This window comes from Octopus sinensis, unplaced genomic scaffold, assembly GCF_006345805.1.
Source record: "Octopus sinensis unplaced genomic scaffold, ASM634580v1 Contig13158, whole genome shotgun sequence".
Classification (NCBI taxonomy): domain Eukaryota; kingdom Metazoa; phylum Mollusca; class Cephalopoda; order Octopoda; family Octopodidae; genus Octopus; species Octopus sinensis.
In genome coordinates this window covers 6,957-30,615 of record NW_021832853.1, presented here as the reverse complement: position 1 = coordinate 30,615, position 23,659 = coordinate 6,957, and the positions used below count along the sequence as shown (strand labels likewise).

General features: G+C 34.6%; 1 protein-coding gene across 1 annotated transcript in view; it reads left to right on the top strand.

The window, feature by feature from the left end:
• LOC115229605 (glycerophosphodiester phosphodiesterase domain-containing protein 5-like) overlaps positions 1-22,981 on the top strand; it is a 44,327-nt gene extending 21,346 nt beyond the window's left edge. Inside the window, exons 6-13 of the mRNA XM_036499270.1 lie at positions 2,622-2,767; positions 9,487-9,569; positions 12,706-12,856; positions 16,828-17,049; positions 18,493-18,641; positions 20,438-20,615; positions 22,641-22,723; positions 22,839-22,981. Of these exons, the coding sequence (XP_036355163.1) occupies positions 2,622-2,767; positions 9,487-9,569; positions 12,706-12,856; positions 16,828-17,049; positions 18,493-18,641; positions 20,438-20,615; positions 22,641-22,723; positions 22,839-22,974 (1,148 nt within the window). The 3' untranslated portion in view covers positions 22,975-22,981. The remainder of the gene's footprint in view (positions 1-2,621; positions 2,768-9,486; positions 9,570-12,705; positions 12,857-16,827; positions 17,050-18,492; positions 18,642-20,437; positions 20,616-22,640; positions 22,724-22,838) is intronic.
• The last annotated feature ends 678 nt before the right edge of the window (positions 22,982-23,659 follow it).

Here is a 23,659-nt window from a genome sequence, read left to right as displayed (position 1 = left end):
TGTTAGACCATCAGATGTGATGCATTGTGGGATTTGTTCTGGTTGTTTGTGTTCTGGATCCTTAGGTGGTTGGCTTTCAACCAGTTTAATCCCACCACCACCTGGTACTTGGGAGTCTTTAGCTGATTTCACCTTTTTTTATGTGTTCTGGACAGATTTTGTGTTTGAGAGTGACTTCTTTACTCCTTGCCAACAGTCCCAGTGACCATGAATGAAGGATTAGTGATGTAGATAAATGCGATTAGGCTTGATACATATAAATATGCACCCACACACACACCCACGCACATACATAGAGGGAGAGAGAGAGAGAGAGAACTATGTTCAGAAGATAAACATGTAAATAGATATTTATATATATTGACAAATAAATTTACCTTTACATAGAGTTTAGAAAATAGGATTATGAGAAAACAGTGAAGAAATCAACAGTTTATCTTCTTTCGTGTGTGATTGAGCAGCATTAAGATAACGATTAAAAGCAGGATCCGTATATTTTATATTGCAACTTGTGAACAATAGCATCATTGGTTACAAGTTTCTATCTCATGAACCAGTTATTTTGTTCAGTATGTCTTCTGTAACAATCAGAAGAGTATCTGTAACTTGGGGAGTTGTTTAGAGATCAGATTTTTTTGTTGTTGTTGGATCCTTTGCTGATCTCCATGAATGTGATCCTAAGTAAACTATTGATCCCATCTGGATTTCTGGATTTCATAGTTCAATTCTGATGTCCCTTTTTTAATTTTTTTTTTTTCATAAAATTGTGAATACATGTATAACTGTAAACAAAATTTATACTGAAATAAAAAGGAAAAAAAGAAACGAATAAAATATAATTTGATTTCAGAATGGGAAGGTTTCAACTAAACACTGCATTGCATGTAATCTGCCACCATTTCTACTCCTCTTACACAATTATAACAATAGCCAAGTATAGGGTAATGATTTTATTGAGTTAATAAAAACACAGACTTGCAGATACACACACACACACACTCCTCATCGTCATCATCATTTTCATCTTGGTTTTATGCTTTCTTTCCTTGATAATAATATTGTAATGTAGTTACTCGTCACCAATTATTGTAGTATCACCACTAATTATGACGATACTTGTTTACACTATAACCATGTAGTAACAATAAACATATAACGAAGCAGGGTAACAACATAACATTCCAACAAACTCTCCTTGAACTGTTCATGAATCAACAAATGATATTCTGACAAACTACCAAAACGAAACCTTATGACTTCCTGCAATTAATGCCTCTTCTCTGTCTTTCACTCAGACCGCTACTGTTTATAGTGATTCAATCAAGTCTATTCTCGCAGGGGCTGTTGTGACTCTTGCCACAACATAATGTGAGCAGAGCAGGTTGTAATGGCCTGAGACAGGCCAGGTGACCATATCTTGCTTCCTACATTTTAATCTGACTTAGTTTATATATATACACATACATACTCATCATCATCATTTAGTGTACACTTTCCTCCCTGATGGCATGGGTTAGACAGTTTGACTGGATCTGATAAGCTGGAGAGCTGTACCAGGCTCCAGTTTGATTTTGGCTTGGTTTCCATGGCTGGATGCTCTTCCTAATGTCAACCACTCCAAGAGTTTAGTTAGTGCCTTTTATGTGTCACCAACAATACCCACAACTATGATTTCACTTGATTAGTCTTCTCAAGCACAGCAAATCACCAGAGGTCACAATTGCTTGTCATTACCTCCATGAGACCCCACATTTGAAGATCCAATATCTTCATAGGTTTACCTCTTCCACAGCACCCCAAAATTAGACTAGACAACTATTTTTATGTTTGCCTCAATTTCTCTGTAAACCAGTTATTTTCTCCTTTAATGATGAGAATTTTACAAAATGACACTTTGCAAACATCTACTCATCAAATTATCAGAAAAATCACCCTTATTCAGTGTTTTCAAATATATCATCATCATCATCATCATCATCATACGCATCACCACCACCACCACCATCATCATCATCATCACGTCCTGTTTTCCATGCTTGCATTGGTTGGTTGGAGTCTATTAAGGTAAATTTTCTTTGGCTGGGTGCTCTTCCTCTTGCCAACTGTCACTAGTTTCCAAACAATGGACTATTTCCCCATGACCAAACATGTTTTGCTTGTTCCTATATATATATATATATATCATCACCATCATCTCCAGCATCATTTAGTGTCCATTTTCAATGCTGGCATGAGTAAGACAGTTTGACAGGTACTAGTATGCCAGAGAGCTGTATCAAGCTCCAGTCTATTTCAGCTTGGTCTCTATGGCAGGATGCCCTTCCTAACACCATCCACTCTGTACTGGGCGCCTTTTATGTGTCTGTGGCATGGGTGCCTCTTATGTGTTACCAGTGCTGTTGCTGTCACATGTCACCGGTACTGATGTATGTATGTGTGTGTATATGTACATATGTATGTATGTACATACATATCTATGTATGTATATATGAATGCATGCATGCTTGCATTCATGCACATTTACCTTCACACAGAAGCTTACCGTTGTTCCTTGTAATTTTGTTCACTATTGAATGGAACCAAATAATATAATATTGCTTTTTGTTTTCTTTCCCATATAGGTTTAAAACTGTTAACTTTAGTAGCATACATGGCAATTCTAGTTGGCCTGTATGTCATTCCACTGTTTATTGAATCTCCATGTGTTCGACCAGCAGATAGTTTGCCTTCCAAACCAAGATTATTTGCCCACCGAGGTGCGTCAGGGGTATGTATTCGCTTATTTATTTTAAAGCTCTAAAATAATGATTATTTTTAGTAGTATGTTCTTGGTTCATTAACTACAGAAAGATAAAAATGGAAGATTTTATCTCTTATAACATTCAAATGGAAAGAAATGGAAAATCAATATCATCATCATAGTTTTAACCCTTTCGTTATTGTATTTATTTTGAGATGCTCTGTGTTTCTTTCAATTATTTTAAATATAACAAAGAATTTAGTAAAATAACTTAGTTATCATTAAACTAGTGTTAGGAACATAAATTGCGACTAAGGTTTGGTGGTATATTTTAATGCAAAACTTATGAAAACAAGAGCCAGAGCTGGTTTTGGCCGGGTTGGTAACGAAAGAGTTAATGACCACTTTGCAATACTTACATGAGTCAGATGGAGCTTAATGAGACCGATTTTTCTATTGCTGGATGCCCTTCCTGTCACCAACCCTTACCTGCTTCCATGCAAATCACTATTACCCCATCAGTGGACAGGTTTATGCAGAATATTGGTAATGAATGATACTACTTTGTATGACAGTGACACAACTATCATGTGTTGTCAAGACAAGGCGACATAAATGTATACATACTCTCTCTCCCTCTTTCTCACACACACACAAACAAACAAACAAACAAATATAAATGATAAGGAACAAGAAATGATGTAATGAACTTCATTAGGTTACCACTGTTTCTATTATAAAGTGATACTCAAACACTCAACTATGAGTTCCTTGCATATTGTACCAGAAACAGCTGTAAGATAATGAAGTTCATAACGTAATTTCTGGTTCTCTTGTCATTTATGTAATCTCTCATTACACTCTCTACTTGACTAATGCTTTTCTCTGAAGCATATGTATATTGACAGGGTTAAAGTAGAAGACACCCAAGATGTTACACAGTGGGACTGAACCTGAAACCATGCAGATGGGAAGGAAACTTTTTAACCACACAGTGATGTCTACACTTATATTGAATATTGCAAAGTATCAAGTTTGGTTCTCAAATGTCTCAGACATGTCTTGTAGAACCAGGAACTTTAAATAATCAAGTCTAAAAATATCAGAATATCTTCTGCTACAAATCTATTAATAGTATTTTCACCATTGTTCAGTGTATCTTGTTGTTTTTCTGTTTTTTGTTAAAATAGATTTCCTTTTATTTGTTTTAGAAAGTAATGAATATTTGGTGTTAGTAGACACATCGTTAGTACACATCCATTTATTGTCTTTCGATCAATATTCAGCTTGTAAATTGATGGAGTTGGGTGGGTTGCTATATGGAATGTAATTTGAGTAGAATCTAATTTTACTGAATTTGTGTGTGAGTGTACTTTAGCAGCGAACAGCATTTTTCATTATAAATAGTGTACGCTGGAGCTTATTGTAGCTTTTACATTGTTAAGGAAGTCAAAGGTGTCAGTCTGGTGCAGCTTTTGCCCATTAAAAGACATAAGCCCAACTTGTAAAACTAATGAATAGTTAGTCATTCAATGTGACCGCTTTGCAATTATGTTGGTGTGTGGCCTTTTGATAAAGGCATTGGTTCAATTCTTGATCTTGTGCATAGTGTGTTTGAACAAGGCATTTCATTTCACATGCCCCATTTCATTCAGCTGAAAAGTAATCCCAGAGGAAGTGGTTTTAATCCTGAAATGGGCTGCAGTTCTCTATAGTGGAGGAGTGTTGTACTCTTAAACCCCATAGAAACTGAAAGAAACTCTGGTCTAATGAACCTGTAAGCAACAAACTAATCCTTTAGCATTCATATTATTCTGTCAAAAATAATGCTTATTTGTTCACTTTGTTTTGAATTAATCATGCATTATCTTGCAGCTTTGAGATTTTGATGAGGTAACTGTTAATTTTTAGAATGATATTGTCAGGTTGGTGTCAGAGGATACATCTGGTCAGTTTGAACATAATATGGATATGGCCGGTTTAAATGCTAAATGAATTATGAGGTCACTTGACCTGCTAGAAATAGCAGCCAAAGGTTACATTGGATAATGTACTCTTAGATACCCTTGAAAGGACAGGATTGTCCTGTCTTGAATGCTTTTGGTTATAGGTCTAATCAGTCACAACCGACCTGGGGTTAAACAACCACCATGATAGTGAATTGTGTGTTTTCTTATGGTTTGTCTTTCTTTACAAGAAGGTTGATTGAGTCATTCTCAGTAACTGCAGATGTGGCTCGTGTTTCATTGCCATTTTAACCTTTTAGTGTTTAGATTACTCAATCAGATGTAATGTGTATTTATTCACATCGTTTTGAATTAATACTGCATTATTTTCTAGGCTTGAGATTTTGATGATGTGATTGTTCGTGTTCAATATGACATTCTGGAAGATGCGAGATCTGATCAGTTTGAACATTAAACTTGTAGAATATTTTGACTGGATATGGCCTGGTTAAGTGCTAAAGGGCTGCTGACTAAACTAGCTGTTGTTTCCTTTGCTGTTGTTTCATTGATGATTACAAATATGATACTACATTTGGACACAGAATCAGTTTATTTCAGAGTACTGAACATGGTGGGCATGTATTCTCCTGCTTAACATATTTAGTAATTTTATGCTAAGGCCTGAATTTGATATCTTATTTGTTGGAAATTTAGCTGAAAATTTCATGTTGCTTTGATGACTGACCATGATGCTTTCATATTCAACCAAAATACTTAGTTGTTCTTCATATGAACTGTTAAAAAAGAATTTGAATTGTCAAATTGGCATTGGAAGGACATCCAGCTGTATAAACCATGTCAAATCAGACTAGAACCTGGTGTAGCTCTCTGGCTCATCAGTTCCAGTCAAACCATCTAACCGATGCCAGCATGGAGAGTGGATATTAATTGCTGCTGATGATGATGATGCTGATGCTGAACCATTCCTTCTCTAAAATACTCTGGAATAGTCTGCAGCTACTTCCTCCTTACCTTTTTCACTTGTACAATTGTTAAGTGTCTGATTTATTGTGTGGTATGTAATAGTTTTCAGAGTTCACAGTTTTACTATTAATAATAATAATTATATTAAAGTGAAATAAGAGATTCATTATAATAAATTAGAGTGACTGCAAACTGTAAAAGAAAATTTCAAACTAAGAAAACATGTCTCACAATGTGTGTATATATATATGTGTGTGTGTGTGTGTTTGTCCCTCCAACATCACTTGACAATCGATGCTGATGTGTTTACATCCCTGTAACTTAGCAGTTCAGCAAAAGATACTGATAGAATAAGTGCTAGGCTTACAAAGAATAAGTTTTGGGGTTGATTTGCTCAACTAAAGGCAGTGCTCCAGCATGGCCACAGTCAAATAACTGAAACAAGTAAAAGAGTAACATGTGTATCATCATCATCATCGATTAACATCCATTTTCCATGCTGGCATGGGTTGGACTATATATATATATATATATATATATATATATATATATATGCATGCATTCATGCATCTGATTGTGTGTGTATGTGTTTGTCTTGACATCACATGATAGCTGTCAACAAGCATCACCAACATACAAAGGATGTGATTCATTTGTTGTCTTTTGTGAAAGAAAAAACCATATCTAACCAAGGGGTAATATCTTGCATGGAGACAGGTGCTGGTTCGCAACAGGAAGGGCATCTGAGCGTGCTAGCTTTGAAATGTGGACATTAAAACAATGATGGTGATGACCACAACACTGATGATAATTACTTTACAGCCTTACAAACAACATCTGACACAATACAACTCAAGCTATTTAGTTTACAAAGAGCAGTAAACGTTTTTTTCTGATTAACACGAGCATGTCATAACAATATGAAGAAACCAGTCAGTAGCCTGTGCCAATCCTAGCTAGGCAAATATTTTTTAGTTGTTAAAGATCCACTAAGAAGTGTGGTTATCTAGAAATGAAATAACAGTTCCTTTTCCACATTAGCCAGGACATTACAAATTCAACTTTTGTAAAGGAGACATCTCACCTACTGTAGTGACACTACTATTAACCTCATTAAACTGCAAGTGAAGAAAGCAATTCAAATTTTTATGAAGAAAGTACTGATTGACAAGCCCATATATGGGCAATTTTTCAGAACATTAGAACAAGAAACTCACATGTAGGTTAGAAGACCCATTCTCCATAACAGAATTGATATCCTAAAACCACAGTGCCATGTAAAAATTTACTGGTGCTACATAAAAAGCACAGGTGATGGTGCCATGTAAAAAACTGTGGTGATGCTTCCATGTGAAAAAACAGTAGTAATGGTATCATGTAAAAAACACTGGTGCTGGTGCCACATAAAAAGTATCCAGTGCACTCTGTAAAGTGTTTGGCATTAGGAAGGGCATCCAGTTGTAGAAACAAAGCCAAAAGCAAGGTATAGGACCTGGTGTTGCCCCTAACCTTGCCAATTCTGTCAGGCCATCCAACACATGCCAGCATGGGAAACTGACATTAAATGATGATGGTGATGATGGTAGTGGTGGTGGTGGTGAAAAGTGCTTATCAAGGAAACTAAGTTACATGTTAACAACTCAAAACTGAGCCAGGGTCACAAGGCATACAGTCTTTAAAACCTGTGGAAACTTTAAATGTAAGCCTTGTGGTTACAATACAGTAAAAGTTGATGTTTATTATTGGCCAAATCTAAATGTGTAAACTTAGATAATTAGGTTTCTCAGTATAATTCCTCAACGAAATGAAAATCAAAATCATTGATATTTTATTAATTAAGCATGTCTGAGAACCAGTGACCAATTAATATCACTACACAATTCTCTGTAACATGTTCCATCAATACTCATAGAAATAGAGATACAAACAATCAGACATTGTCCTTGAAGACAATAGAAACAGAAAATTAGCTTCATGAAACTCACTGGTCTTGAAGGTGCTGCAAAGGTCATGGGTATTGTCCTTCTTTCTAGACTTTATGAGTAAACAGGAAATTGAAAACAGTGAAGTAATAAGAGCAACATCCACAATAATAATCCTTTTTACTAGGCACCGGACCTGTAATTTTGTGCGAGTGGGGACAGTCCATTACATCAACCTCAATGCTCAACTGGTACTTCTTTCATTGACCCAAAAAGGATGAAAGATACAGTTGACCTTAACTGAATTTGAACTCTGAATGTACAGCCAGAAGGAATGCTGCTAAGTATTTTGTTTGGCATGGTAACAATTCTGCCAGATTGCCGCCTTTATAATGATAATAATATATAGTTTAACCCAAATGTAATTATAAAGTAATTATAATGTAATTATAAAGAGGTGTTGACTGAATATATGTAATAAATCTATTATTTTCATGATTTTTTCCGTTACAGATCACATGACTAAAGTAAAATATTATTAGTTGAGTGAGTAAGGGAGATAACTTTGAATGTGTCTGAAATCATACATGTCAATAGAAGTACCATATTTGATGGAATATAAGATGCATTGTGTTCCAAAAAGATGTCTCAAAAAATCACCCCTGCTCCTATATGTGGAGTTGAACCTTCCATATGCTAATTTTGTCCCTGATACTTGCTTTTTCCTGAACATGCACTGCTGAAATTGGGATGCATCTAATATGTCTGTGCATCTTTTATTCTATCAAATACAAATATAACTGAGAAACAAAGCAATGAGTTGGAATGAATATAATTATTATTGTTGTTGTGGTTTTGGTAGAATCGTCAAAATATTGGAATAAATGCTTTGTGGTATTTTCTCCTGAGTTCAAAGCTGAAGTGAACTTTGCCTTCCATCTTTTTGAGGGTTCATAGAATAGAGTACTTCTCCAAAACTTCCAGTTTTGAGCCTATGTAAATAATAACAATGATAATAATAATAATAATACTAATTTCTTTTATTAGCAAGAGGGACATAAGATGAGTGGGGACATCACAAGGACAGAATACATAAAGGAAAGGAAGGAAGAAATGGGAAAATGATTGAAATGTGATAGAAGTATACATCAGTCACTCTGTGTGGCACCTTGAGCAAGTGCCTTCTACTATAGCCTTGGAATGCCAACAATTCTGCCAGCTCACTGCCTTAACAATAAATAATAATAGTAATAATAATAATATTTTTAAAAGATTGACATTCCATTTTAATGTACTGCATTTCTTGGCCATATTCATCAGTGAAGATGAGAGAAAACACTTGAATTTAAAACAGGAGAAGAAAAAGTAGGATGGGAATAAAGTAGCAGAAAATGGAGTGGGGGAGCAACAGATTGTCTGTAATGCAAAGGAAAGACGAATCAATAAATACAGGGGTCTGATGGGCTGCTATCAGTTTGTGTTGGTCACTGCTGAGACCTCAGCTGTTCTCAGATCCTGCACTACTGTTTTTGTCTGCAAAATTGAGATAATGGTAGCCTGTATGAGAATGAACCCTACAAGGTGAAGTGGCTGCTGTAGCAAGTGTCACTAGCCATTCTCTGCAGCAATACCATTGTGGTCATATCTGTGGGATGTAGCTGAACATGCCATTTATTCTGGGGGGTGTGGCCCATTACTTCCTCTCCCACCATCTTATATTTCTTTTTCTGTTTCTTGTTTCCTTGTAATTAAATTGTAATAAATAAAGTTCACCAATATTTTAAAATTAGACACAGTATTTTTTTAGCTAGAAATCTCTCAATATGTTACTGTTGGATTATATTTAACCAAATTTAAATTCAGTTCTTTTGTATTTTAAAAATTTTCTTGCAAGATTGCACCTGAGAATACTTTAGTTGCATTCCAATTAGCTGCGAACCAAAGTGTCTATGGATTTGAGTCAGATGTACGAATAAGGTAAATTACATTGTTTCTTTCTACATTTTGAAATATAAATTCTGTAAGTTATTTCTCAGTTATGACCCATTGCTGATAACTGGTGATTCAGTTTTCCCTACTAGAAATATTTGTGGTTAAATAAGATGCAGTAATAGCTATGTGGTCAAGAAGTTCACTTCTCAACCATATGGTTTTGGGTTCAGTCCATCTGTACAGCAATTTGTGCAAGTGTTTTTTATTATAGTCCTGGATTAACCAATGATTTCTTAGTTAAATTGATACATGGAATCTGTACAAAGTTTGTGTGTGTGTGTGTGTTTACATTCTGCACTTGAATGAAAATATGCTGAGCCAGAGTCAATGTTGTCTTTTGTCAATTCCCTGTAAACAAATCATTTGGCAGTTTTGCTTTCAAATACATGTGCAATGAAAACTCCCTTTAAAAACAGGTGAGAATTAGTGACAGAAAATTACTCTCTGTCACCATCCAGTTCCATTATTATCAATTTGAATTGGGAGCTTGCATCATAGTTGATTACAGAACCATAGATACCATCCCTATGGACACATTACAGTTACTCTCTTGATAGAGTTTGGTGATCCTATTTCAAGAGTTATTGCTCTTCCACTACCACCACATCCAACCCATCAACTGTATACAAATGAATTGAAACATGCATATACAGCCATTACCTATTTTTCTGTCTTTGGTTGCATTGTTTTTGTAAATGTATTTGTATACAAAGCATTGTAACTTTCAGTGGTGGCTCTGAAATCTATAGAAAATCAATAGAGATAAGATTAAAAATGAGAACGTCACACTGTTGAAACAAAAAGCAAGATAGTATTGACTTGTGAACCTTTAATATACTTGGTAGACTATTATGGCTGCAAAATGAAATACAATGTCCTTGCTAGCCATTGATATTTACACACTGTTTGCCAGGAATATGTTTAATATGTAAATTGGTCTATCCAGTAGTGTTACACGGCTAAATTTAGTGGGTATTTAAGCAGTGTACTTGTTGATGGTTGGATGTGGTACTGATGAAAGAACAAGAACACTTGAAATATGCATATACACTCATTACCTATTTTTCTGTCTTCAATCACATAGTTTACATAATTGTATACAAAATATCATAACTTTGAGTGCTGGCTCTGAAGCTCTGCACTCTATAAATAATCTGTACAGATAAGCTTATATTAAATGAGTAACAAAGATGTACAGGTGTCAAATCATTATGGCTGTTACAAGCGACTCCTTTAATTGATTAATGAAAACATTACATCATTCAAAAGAAACCATTCTTGTCAGGTGACCACATAGACTTCAAACATAAAGGATATATAACCATTTCCTTAATATATTCACATTAATAACCAAACCCAAAATATTTATATTGTTTCTTTTGACATAGCTGTAGCAGGATATCAGGAGTGGATATCATCACTTAGCTAGGTTGCATTGTCTGCACATATGGCAGGAATCTCAGGTACAAACAACCCTGCATGGAGTCTTGATATTCAATATCCAATTGATATTGCTTGGGTGTATGGATTATACCAACCTAGTAAGGTACCTCAATTTAAGTACCTAATTAAATGGAACCTTAATTACATGTATATATATTAGAGGAAAAAGGGGATCTGCTCTTTCTCATTCACAAAATAAGTACCCCTCTTAATTTTGCTAAGATTGCTTTCAATTTTGGTGTATCGATACAACTCTGAATTTTGATTGCGACCAACCAATTACTTTATCTCGTAAATTAAAGAATATGATGTTAATTGGAATTAAAGTTGGGAAATTTGGGTAATTTTAGCCAATCAACAGACAGCATAGCATTAGTAGCGTGTTACCATGACAACCGCACACTGTGTTGTGGTTCACTGTTGTCTGTGTTGATATTTTACACTTAGTATTTTTACATATTTTTCATTTCATATATTTTTGGGACTCATTGACTCAGATTGCTGGATTTATGATTTCACTAGGTTAATTCTATTCATAAAAGTTTTAATTAGGAGTATTTCTTAAACCGTTAGCTTCACATTTCAACAGCTTAACTTAGATTTAGCACACGTTACAGGAACTGAGAGGGATATCGTGGAACAGAAACTGTGGGTGATGCAGATAATTTGACATTATTTTTTAATTCTGCAGGCAAAAAACATATATGATACAGGTATTCTTTTCCTTGGGACAAATTGGGACACCCCCTTTTCAAACACACACACACGCCCCCCCCCTCCAACCCACACAAACCCCCTTCACACACAAACCCCAAAACCCACCCACACATACATGCATCACACATGCATGCACACACATGCATGCACACACACACACACTCACACACACACACACACACTCACACACACACACAGAGGCATGTACTTATATATATATTAATGATTTACATAAATACATGGCAGGTATACATAATACTGAAGTACACATAAAATAACACATGCAGACAAATATATTAATATAACAAATTAAAAAAATAATAAAATCATAAAATTAATGAAGAGACAAAAGAAACAGTAAGATGATACATGTTTATTTAGAAACCTACAATAAAATTAGGTATTTCTGTTTATTTAAAAACGTACAATGAACAAGTTAGATGCTAAACTACAAATTTCACAGGGTACAACCTTAAAGTTGACACATTTATGTCTTGCTATTGGCTAAAAATATCCAGTTTTTTCAATTTTTAAGCCCCTGTAACTTTTTTCTCCACAACATCATACTTTCAAAACAACGAGACTGGAAGGCTACATTAGTATAGCCAATTTTCAGACCTTTTACCTCGTTTTAAAAAATACATACTTTGCTAATGAAAAAAACTAGATCCGAAAAAGGACTATATATATATAGCAGTGGTGGTGGTGGTATGTATGTGTGCATTTAGATGTCATATAGGTTTTCTACAGTTTCTGTGAATCAAACTTACACACATGGTATTAATTGGTCCCAGCCACTAGGCATGTTCATTCCATGAGCTGGCTGCTCTGTTAATCAGATCAACTGGGGCCCTTGTAATCATAACCGATGGAGTTCTTGTATGTGTGTGGTTAGAAGTGATAGTAAGGAAGTTTGACCACAGATAATCATACATGTGTCATTTGAAATATTTTCTTACAGTTTAGATGGAATTCCGTTTATTTTACATGACAAAACATTACGACGGACAACCAATATTGAAGAAGTATATCCCGACCGAGTGGATGATGATGCTTCTACATTTACATTTGATGAATTGCGGAAACTCAATGCTGGAAGCTGGTTTTTAGAGGTAAGTTATCTAAGAGTATTTAAAGTTTCTTGTATGGACATTATTTTTGTAATAATTTTTAATTATTTCTAATACTTTCTGAAAATATTCATAAATATAGAAATACAAATTTCTTATGATTATCATCATCTTGGTTTTAACATCCACTTTTCCATGCTTGCATGGGTTAGGCAGAGTTTATTGAGGCAGATTTTTTACAGCTGGATGCATTTTCTGTCACCAACTGTGACCTGTTTCCTAGCAATGTAATATTTACCCATGATTAAGGTGGTGAGCTGGCAGAAACATTAGCTTAGCAATATTTCATCTGTCTTTATGTTCTGAGTTCAAATTCCGCTGAGGTCGACTTTGCCTTTTATCCTTTCAGGGTCGATAAATTAAGTACTATTTGTGTAATAGGGTCGATCTTATTGACTGGCTCCCTCCTCAAAAATTTGGGGCTTGTGCCTAGAGTAGAAAAAAATATTTCACCATGACCAGACATGTTTTAGTGGAATATTGGAAATGAATAACACTGCTTGTATGACAGTGACATTCATTTACAACAGTGTTTCTTGGCCATTTTGTTTTTACTTATGGACCCCTTTGATCCCTATTTTACTCAATGGATCCTCCTAGTCATTTGATGTTTAAAAAATCCTATTATATTTCTATAATTAAATATTAGTAGGAATTGTATAAAAATATTAAAACACTTTGTGTATTGTAGAAGTATAACCAATTCATTGCTCATAAATTTTAACAACAAAATCTTATATAGACCCTGGTTGAGAACCACTGTATGTATGTATGTATGTATGTTTGAATACACATACACACTCACTCACACATATAAATAAATGAATAAATAAATAAATAAACTGATGTGAATTCTCCAAATCCAGTCTGTTAGTGACACAGTGAAGATTTGTTAGACATTTTGAAGAATGTCCATTTGAGATTCTTTAGGTGAAGAGATGCACACAACTGGGTGGGTGCATCAACAGCTCAACCAACACACCAACTCAACCTCATATTTACAAACACTGGAAACTCTTTTGACTAAAAAGTTTTGTTGCTTTGTTAGTGACCAGCTTGAACTCTTTTAAGAAGAAAATAAGGCTCAAAGAAGAATCATACACACACACAGTGAACAATAAAAAGGAAAATGTAGGAGGAACAAATTTGAACAAACCCAATGTTAGCCTAATGCTTCATTGGAAAGAGAGAGTGTCTTAATGTTTTGGACATTAGTCCTTTATCAGAAGAAAAGAAAGGGAAAAGCATATATGGGAGTGAGAAAGAGATATATTCAATAAAAAGAAATAGGCAAAGGGTTAGAAACCAAGTGGGAATGCTGTGATATTATAGGGGAGTTCAAAGAGAAGAGGTAGGTGTGCAGGTGTAAGTATATTGAATGCATCCATGTCTGGAAAGAAGCATAAAGGGGTAGCGGTGTGTGTGTTAGTGTAGTGCATGTATATAGGGTTGTGCAAGTGGAAACATCCTTGTAATTGATGATGAAAATCATTCACGTGTCCCAAATGCTACACAACTCTATTGTACCAACTCAAATCCAGGAATTTTATATATTTCCATGTGATCATTGTAGACTGAACTGCAAGAGAAACAGGAGACGTGTATGACTGTGAAATATGTTTTAATTTCATTATGTCAGAGATGAATTTTGATAAATCTGATAAAGTCAATTTCTTGAATGCAGTTTAACCTCAATCTATGAGTCATCATCACGTGTTCTGGTAGTGGGCGAATCCAGCACATTGAGATTGTAGGGCATGACATGTTCAATACCGTGTATGCCCTCCTTGGGCACTCAAAAACAGCTGTACACCATCAGTACATGGAGTGCCTGAGGCAGTTCACAAAAGCCATTGGCACCTGTGCCCACACCCTGAGGAAAGCTGCCTCCAGCTCCACATGTGTTGCCAGCCTTGGGACCACCTGGTTCAGCCATCTCTGGATTTCATCATACAGGTATTCAAATGGATTCAAATCTGGGTTGAGAGCCAGATACAGCATGGTTCTAATGTTGTACTGATGCAGGAAGTCCATGGTGAACTTGGCCATGTGGGAAGGAGCATTGTCCTGCTGGAGCATGTGGCTATGGTGACATGTGAAGAAGGGCATGATGTAAGGTCTTAGGATCTGATCAACATAGCGCTGCGCTTTGATGCCTTTCTCTCTGTCTGCACCAACATTTTGAAAAATAATCACATTTCTTTTGCAGTTTAGAGTATATTTACTAGACACCTTACAACATCTACTTGGTGGCTCTTTTTATTCATTTAAACTAGTTATATAATTAAATATTCTGCAGTTGCTTTCTCTGATAACTGATGATTAACCATGTTAAATTTACTGAAATTGATAAATAATTATAGATATGACTCATTTTCAGTTTTGATACCAGCAATTTGTTATACCACAGTCAAAGCATGATTAAAAATCAATACTTTCCCAGCTTAGCAGCTAATAATAGAGTTTGGAAAAAGTGTGGATGGTATCTCATGTCTCTGTTATGTTGAATTTTGAGTGTGTTATTTAGCTTTATTTTAATCTTACTGCTAGATTTTTTTCCAGCATTTTTGCTGTCTGTTCTAAATTTATTTCATATGTTCTACACTCTTTATGGTATGATATCCTTAATATTTAAACAGGCCATATCTGGCCCAAATATTCTACATCTTTTATGCTCAAACAGGCCAGATCCTGCCTCTCACATCTACCTTACAATGTCATTCCATAGATAAGTTATATTTTTAAAAGTTGCAAAATAATGCACGATTAATTCAAATCAATGCAAATAAGCATTATATTTGACAGAATAAGGTGGTGAGCTGACAGAATCATCAGCATACTGGACAAAAGGCTTAGCAGCATTTCTTCTGGCTTTACATTCTGAGTTCAAACTATCATTTAGAATCTGAGTTTGTTTAGTAAAATGAGTCAACTGTGTCATTCATCCTTTTGGGGTTGATGAAATACTCAATCAGTTTAGCATTGGGGTTAATTTAATCTAGTCCTGCCCCAACAAGATTTCAGGCCTTGTACCTTTAGTAGGAAGGACTATATTTGACAGTGTAATCTGAATGCTAACAGGATTAAGTATTATCCATTTATTTTATAAACAGAAACTATTTCTAAACCTGTGTGCATGTGTGTGTGTGTGTGTGAGAGAGAGAGAAATATATATATATATATATATATATATATATATATATATATATATACCGGAGTAAACACATAAATGTGAAACAAGGTGGAAAAAAGAGTACTCAAATACCAGTGGTAGAGTAATATGCTTTATTTTAAGCAGCAAAAGTATATATATATATATAGAGAGAGTGTGTGTGTGTGAGCGTGTGTGTGTGTGAGCATGTGTGTGTGTGTGTGAGAGCGTGTGTGTATGTGTGTGTGAGAGCATGTGTGTATGTGTGTGAGTGCGCACCCGCGTGTGTGTGTGTGTGTGTGTGTGAGTATTTGTACATATTTGTATGTGTGGGTAGTTGTTATTTCCACTTCTTTGCATGAGATTATCTAAACTGATTAATTATAATAATAACAACAACATTAAAATGAATAATGATATGGTGTTGTGCTTACATTAAGTCTCATAACTTTGAATTTTGGAAGTAGTGAAATATAAAAATAACACCTGTACTTGTAATATAATTAAAGGTTGGTGACAAGAAAGGCATTCGAATATAAAATACTGTCTCAAATAAGTACATGTCTAACCTAAGCCAGTTTAGAAAACCAAATATAAAATAAACAACTAAACAAATGAATAATGCTTAATGATAATGCTTACTTCATGATATTCATTACATTCTCAATCTTAAATTTCTACCAGTTAATCCTTCCCAAAGCCAAGAATTTTACTAAACAGATTCATATTTTATATGATAATTTTCTTTCTCAAGTTTTCTCTGCTGATCTTGCTTTCTTATATATATTTGTCTGCATATTAGGAAGATCCAATGGATGTTGTTGGATCTCTTACTGACAAAACAAAGGAAATCTACAATAACCAAACCATTATGTCTTTGGAAGAATTGATTGACTTAGCAAACTTGACAGGGAAGAATATTTTTATAGACGTACAAATCCCAGTCAAGGAAAATCCTTATTACCATACAGCTTATAAAAAAGCTGTTGATGTGATACTGAACACTGGAATTCTTCCTAAACAGGTAGATTTTTTTTTTGCTTTCTTATTACTTGCATCTGTATGAAATATGCTAGTTTTGACATGTCAATTAGTTTCTGTTATTTATATGTTGATAGATGACACAGTTTCCTTCTTTGTACGGAGTGCTTTACGAACATTATTGATATCCTGGATAAAAGTTTGCACATAAAATTGAAAGTTCTAGCAATATTAGCATATTATATTTTCTAGTATACAAGTTGAATTTTCAACCCAAAAGTTACAGCCAAAAAAAAGGTCAACTTATACTGGACAAGTTTTGAGGACCAAAAGTTCTATGCAAAATGTAGCAGGATGAAATGTTTACACTATGTGTTTACACAATATACAACATTAACTTTTGTACTGGAAAATGATAGGCTCTCCTGCCAAAGATGATGTATGAATGTTCAGCTTTTTTGCTAAACAAACTGCACAGCTGATTTGTTTATAGTGATCTAATGTATGTGTTGTACATTAGCTCACTCCTTTCAACAAATCAAGGCTCATGTCAGGTGTTGAAGTGATCGCAGAACAACGTGAGATGACGTGTTTTGCTCAAGACAACAATGCACAACATGGTCTAAGAATTGAAACCTCAATCTCACAATCCTGAATGTAACACCCTAACCAGTAGTGTATGTGCTCTTAGGCTGGAAAATACAGTAGTTAATATTGCTAAAACTTATAACATGAATCTAGAGTGTTTTCCTTTTATGCCATAATCTTCAAATTATTTATCTTCATGTAAAATTTTTAGCAACTACTGTTAGTAATATACTCTCCCTAGCTTGTGATTTTGCTAATATAATAGTTTGTAGTAGAGAGGTGGTATTGTCTGTTGTCTAATGTTGTATTCATAATGTTTAATGATGTTTGGTTGGCAGTAATTTTTTAATATTAGCTCTGACACATTTGGAAACATCAAACCAAACTTTTCTTCTAACACTTTTTAAACACAACTGCTTGTGCTATGATACGCTGTTTCTACTCTTCTATTATTGTCCCAAATCCTTTCTCTTTGACAAAGTATCCTTCCTTGAGGCAAGATTTGCATCTTGTGTTTCCTATCTTGTTTGTTTTCCAGGCTTCTATTCTACTCAGATCTTTTAAACACAACTACTACGTCTATAATTGATTTGTCCAATATGTAGTTAATATAATCCCAATTTAATGTGGTAAGTTAGCAGAATTGTTTGCATGCCAGGCAAAATGCATAGCACTATTTTGTCTGCCTTTACATTCTGTGTTCAAATTCTTCTGAGGTCAACTTTGCCTTTCATCCTTGCAAGAACAATAAAATAAGTACCAGTTGAGTTGCTGGGGGTCAATGTAATCAACTTACCCACCTTCCCTGGAATTGCTGACCTTGTGCCAAAATTTAAAACCAATATAATCCCAACTAATTTTATGAATAACCTTTTGTCCTCTGTTTCACTTTTTATAGATTTGGTGGTTCTCAAAAGTCTATCATTCAGCATATACCACCAATTTTACACAAACTGGGACAAGTTATCTACCAGTTGAAGATCTCGTAAAATTGCATATCTCTAATTTCAATGCTAGGTATGATTCACTTAGTGAAGATGAAATCCTGTAAGTTTTAATCTTTCTTATTTTTTTTTATAGCTTTGTCAATTTATCATTATTCTTTTTCTCTATACTTATTTATCCCATGCTTCATTACTCAGTTATTCTTGTTTTTTGCTTTTTTTTCTTCTCAAATTTCATTTCTTGTTCATACTCTTTGAATTTACAATTTAAGTTAATTTACCCTGAACATTCAAACAAACTTTAAAAATGCTGCTGCAGTTAATGTCTACATTGTACATACTTTGAATTCTTTACCAATTTGATTCTGGTATTTACCTGTTATTTACACTGTTGAGAATCACAGCTGACCAAGTGAATAAGCTCGACATGTTATTGATAGCTTGATATGTTACTGGTTGTCAGTAGTTTATAGTAATTATCATCATCGTTTAACATCTGTTTTCTATGCTGGCATGGGTTGGATGGCTTGACAGGAGCTGGCCAGTTGGGGAGTTGTCCAGGCTCCAATTGTCTGTTTTGGAATGGTATCTATGGCTGGATGCCCTTCCTAACACCAACCACTTTACAGAGTGTGCTGGGTGCTTCCTACATGGAACCAGCATGAGTGCATTTTATGTGGCAGCTGCATGAGTGCATTTTACATGGTACTGGCACCTGCAAGTCAAGCACCTTTTAGCTGAGAGAGGGAGTGTGGACATGGCTATAAAGGACATCCCTATATGTATGGATGGCTGAGATTTTATGTAGCTTGATGTGTTTTCTGAGGTACAACAACTCACCACAAGTCTTGGTCCTTTGTCATCTCCTCATTGAGGCCCAGCATCTGAAGATCCTTTCTTGCCACTTCGTCCCACATCTTTTTGGGTCTATCCTATCTACAGATTTCTAGTAAAGATATTTAATCATCTAAACTGATATATCAACGGAATGGTTAACTCACTTGGTACCGTATTTCTGTCAAAATACACTGCCATTTTTTCAATTAATTTTGAAATAATGAAGAATTTAGTAAAATAATTTAATCATTATTAAGCTGGTGTGTGGAACATAAATTAACAGAACAATTTGAAGGAATGTATAGATTTAGATCACATTAACTCTTTAACATTTCAACCAACCATATTTGACACAAATATTCTACCTGTTTTATGTTCAAACTGGCCAATACTAGTCTCTCACATCTACCCTGTAATGTCATTCAAACAATAAACAATCACATCATCAAAATTTCAAAGGTATGAGATAATGCACAACTAATTGAAAACAATCTGAATAAATGAGCATTACATTTGAAATCTGAATACATTTGAAACTGAACGCTAATGAGTTAAACATGATAGAACTGATGGTAGTCTCTGGTGGGTTGTTGCCAAAAGGGTTAATGCAAGATATCTCAATTCAGTGATTCATCTTTTATCTTTTATTTGTTTCAGTCATTAGACTGTGGTCATGCTGGGGCACCACCTTGAAGAATTTTAGTCAACCAAATCAATCCCAGTTCTTAGTTTTTTGGGTTTTTTTAAGCCTGGAACTTATTCTATTAGACCCTTTGTCAAACAACTAAGTCACATGGACATAAACACACCGATACCAGTTGTCAAGGCTTTGGTCAGTCCAAGGCTATAGAAGACACTTGTCCAAGGTGCTACACAGTGGGACTGAACCTGGAACCATGTGGTTGGGAAGCAAACTTCTTACTAAGTCTGCACCTGCAAAAGTTTAGTTTGGCTATTTACCTTTGTTAGCCAATTAATGTTAATTATAGGACCCACTAATGTGTTATATACTATGGTATAAATCTATAGAGTTAAATCATATTTAGACTTCTCTAACTGGTGACTATTCACTTTCATTTTTATTGTTTTCAGACAATATCGTGAATCCAACATTACTACTAATGTCTACTTGGTTAATTCATACTGGCTGTTTTCCCTGTATTGGTGTCTGGGTGTACAATCTGTAACAACAGATGAATGTCATGTCCTCAATAAAATTGAAAAACCATTATGGCATTTGGCAAGTTTAAACCAATTCTTTTGAAGTTTCTGAAATTTTGTGTCTAATTTTATGTTTTGTATTTAGTTTGAAATCTCTTAGGAATCTGTTTCTCATTCTAATATGCATTAAAATTTTCAGTAATTTAATTTCTTTCAATGAAGAAAAATAAGCATCTTTGATGATCTTTGATGATCATACTGCTACTGCTACTGACACCAACAAATGATAATAATAATCCTTTCTACTACAAGAACAAGACTTGAAATTTTTTTGGGAAGGGACTAGTTGATTACGTTGACCCCACTGTTTCATTGATGAAAGGCACCGTCAACAGAATTTGAATTCAGAACATAAAGGCAGACGAGATGCCACTAAGCATTTTGTCCAGTGTACTAATGATTCTGGCAACTCAGTGCCTTAATAATGATAATAATGATGATGATTTCAAATTTTGGAAGAAGTTCAAGAGTTTCAGAGAAAGGCAAACCAATTATATTAACCCCAGAGTTCAGCTGGTACTTATCCTATTGATCCTGAAAGAATGAATGGCTAAGTTGACCCTGGCATATAATAATAATGTGTAACATATAGAAGATTGCAATGCTATGCACCACACACATATTATGTAGAACACTTTTAATTCAGTAAAAGATAATAAAACCAAAGCAAAACACCATGTGTAACCATGACACACAGCTGCATTCAATAGTGCAGAGAAAGCACACTGCAAAAAGAAAACTACTAGAAAACAATAAGAACAATATTCTGTTGTGTCTGGGGAGAATAATTTTCTTTTTGTGCCTTATAATTTAACACTCACCGGTAAAATTTCCCCATATTTCTTATTTTTATTTTCCTAAAATTTTCGTTGCATCTTGCAACCTTTTCAATAGTCTTGACTCTGTTATTTACACAGCCAAATCCAAGAATGAAATAAGAACAATAGTAATAGTAATAATCATTTTGAAAACTATGGGATGCAACATGTTTTATTTTAAATAGAGAAAAGGCTGAAATGCTCAGTAATAAAACTATGAAGACAAATAGAGGTGAATTTCGATTTGTGAGTCTCAGGTGATCATGATACAAAAGAAGCTTTAGCACATGTCCATAGATGGTGTTCTGCCAAAAAGTTAACATCAAACAGACAGACTCTTAATTTCACTGCCCAAGCAAAATGCAAAGCCAAAAGAAAATAGTGGACAAATGACAACTACATTGAAGTACTATATGCATTCTGCACTGCAAATCTATACCTGAAACACAGAGATAATAAAACAAGCATGAAATATCGAGAAGAAGAAATACTGATATAAGGAACACAACTCGTACTATACACAAAATGCACAATACAAACACTAATACAATGAAAGACTGCAATTAGACCCATAATAAAACAAACTAATGCAGTACAATATTGGAAAGAGTTTGCACTCCCCCCAAAAAGAACACACAATGCTACATACATGGAGGTGTAGCAGGTGATACAGTAGAAATTTGCCTGACACTAAGGCACAAGGCCTTGAAAATTTTTGGAGGAAGTGGGGGCTAGTTGATTACATTGACATCAGTATGTAATTGGTACTTATTTCAGGGACTCTGAAAGGATGAAAGGTAAAGTCAACCTTGGTAGAATATGAATACAGAATGCAGTGGCAGACAAAATACTGATAAGCATTTCACCTGGCGTGCTAACGATTCTGCCAGCTCGCCACCTTCATAATAATAATAATAATAATAATAATAATAATAATAATAAAATAATCCTTTCATGTTGTGGCATAAGTCCAGCAATTTTAGGGGTAGGGGCTAGTTGTTTGCATCAACCTGTGCTTCACTGGTATTTATTTTATTGACCCCCAGAAGGATGAAAAGCAAAGGTAACCTCATTAGAATTTGAACTTGGAACATAGAGAGCTGGAAGAGATGCTGCTAGACATTTTGTTTGACATGCTAACATACATATTTGCTTGCTCATTGCCTGAGTAATACTAATAATAATAACAGTCCAAATATTTAATTTTCTTTTATGTTATCTTCCAGACTCCAGGAACATATCTCATGACATGGGTTTCAGTTGATATAATATCTGCTATCATCATCATCACCATACTTATAGTACAATGGTAAGTCAATGTATTACATGTAAAGTTTCGCATGTAATGGAAAATTATTGCAATGTTTATCGAGTGATTTTTTTTCCTTTATTGGTCACTTACTTAAAAACTTTAATCTTTGCAGGGTCCGGTTATTGGGAACACGCTTCAATCCAGAGACAATTTCGTTACATTCTCAACAGACAATGACTATCCTTACAGACCAGTATCATTCTACTTCAAGACCTATGAAAGAAAATCTATTATTTACTGCTGACTAACTTGAAGAAGATGTTCTGGAAACAACTGATTCTCCAACCCATCATTACATGAATACAGCTGCAGATACTATTGTCATCAGTGTTCCTCAGTAGATACAAGTTTACTGAAAACATTGAGACAATTCAAAAGATTCATAGAATTCCAAACGAAATTCCATTTGTTATACTACTTTCCAGGAAAATATGGAATTTATAATTAAAAAAAAATATATATTTTATGAATGACTCTTTGTGATGGGATTTTGGCACATTTATTTTCCTTTTTTTTTATATACCAGAAAGCAATCTTTAGCTCTATCTTAATGTGTTTTATTCTGTGAATATTTAAGATCTTTTTTTTTAATGGCTTAGTCAAAGGGCAAAGAGCAATATATATATGGAATAATTACTATGAAGCATTGTGTAGAATATTTGCATAAAGGATTGTGAGTAAGGCCAGAACAATGCAAAGTAAATGCAAGGTAAATCACAAGAAAACAAATACATGATTAATGTACTTACCTTGCATTTAATATTTCACGGTTATGACCCCATTTTCAAGAAATTAACGAATGTTGCCAATGTGCGTGTGTGTGAGCATGTGCGTGTGTGGAGTGGACATGCACGGAAAGGTGTTGCTATAGCAAGCAGCTAGCTTCCTGTAACTCTCTTCCGTTGTTGATATTTGGTTTTCTTTGGTGTACGA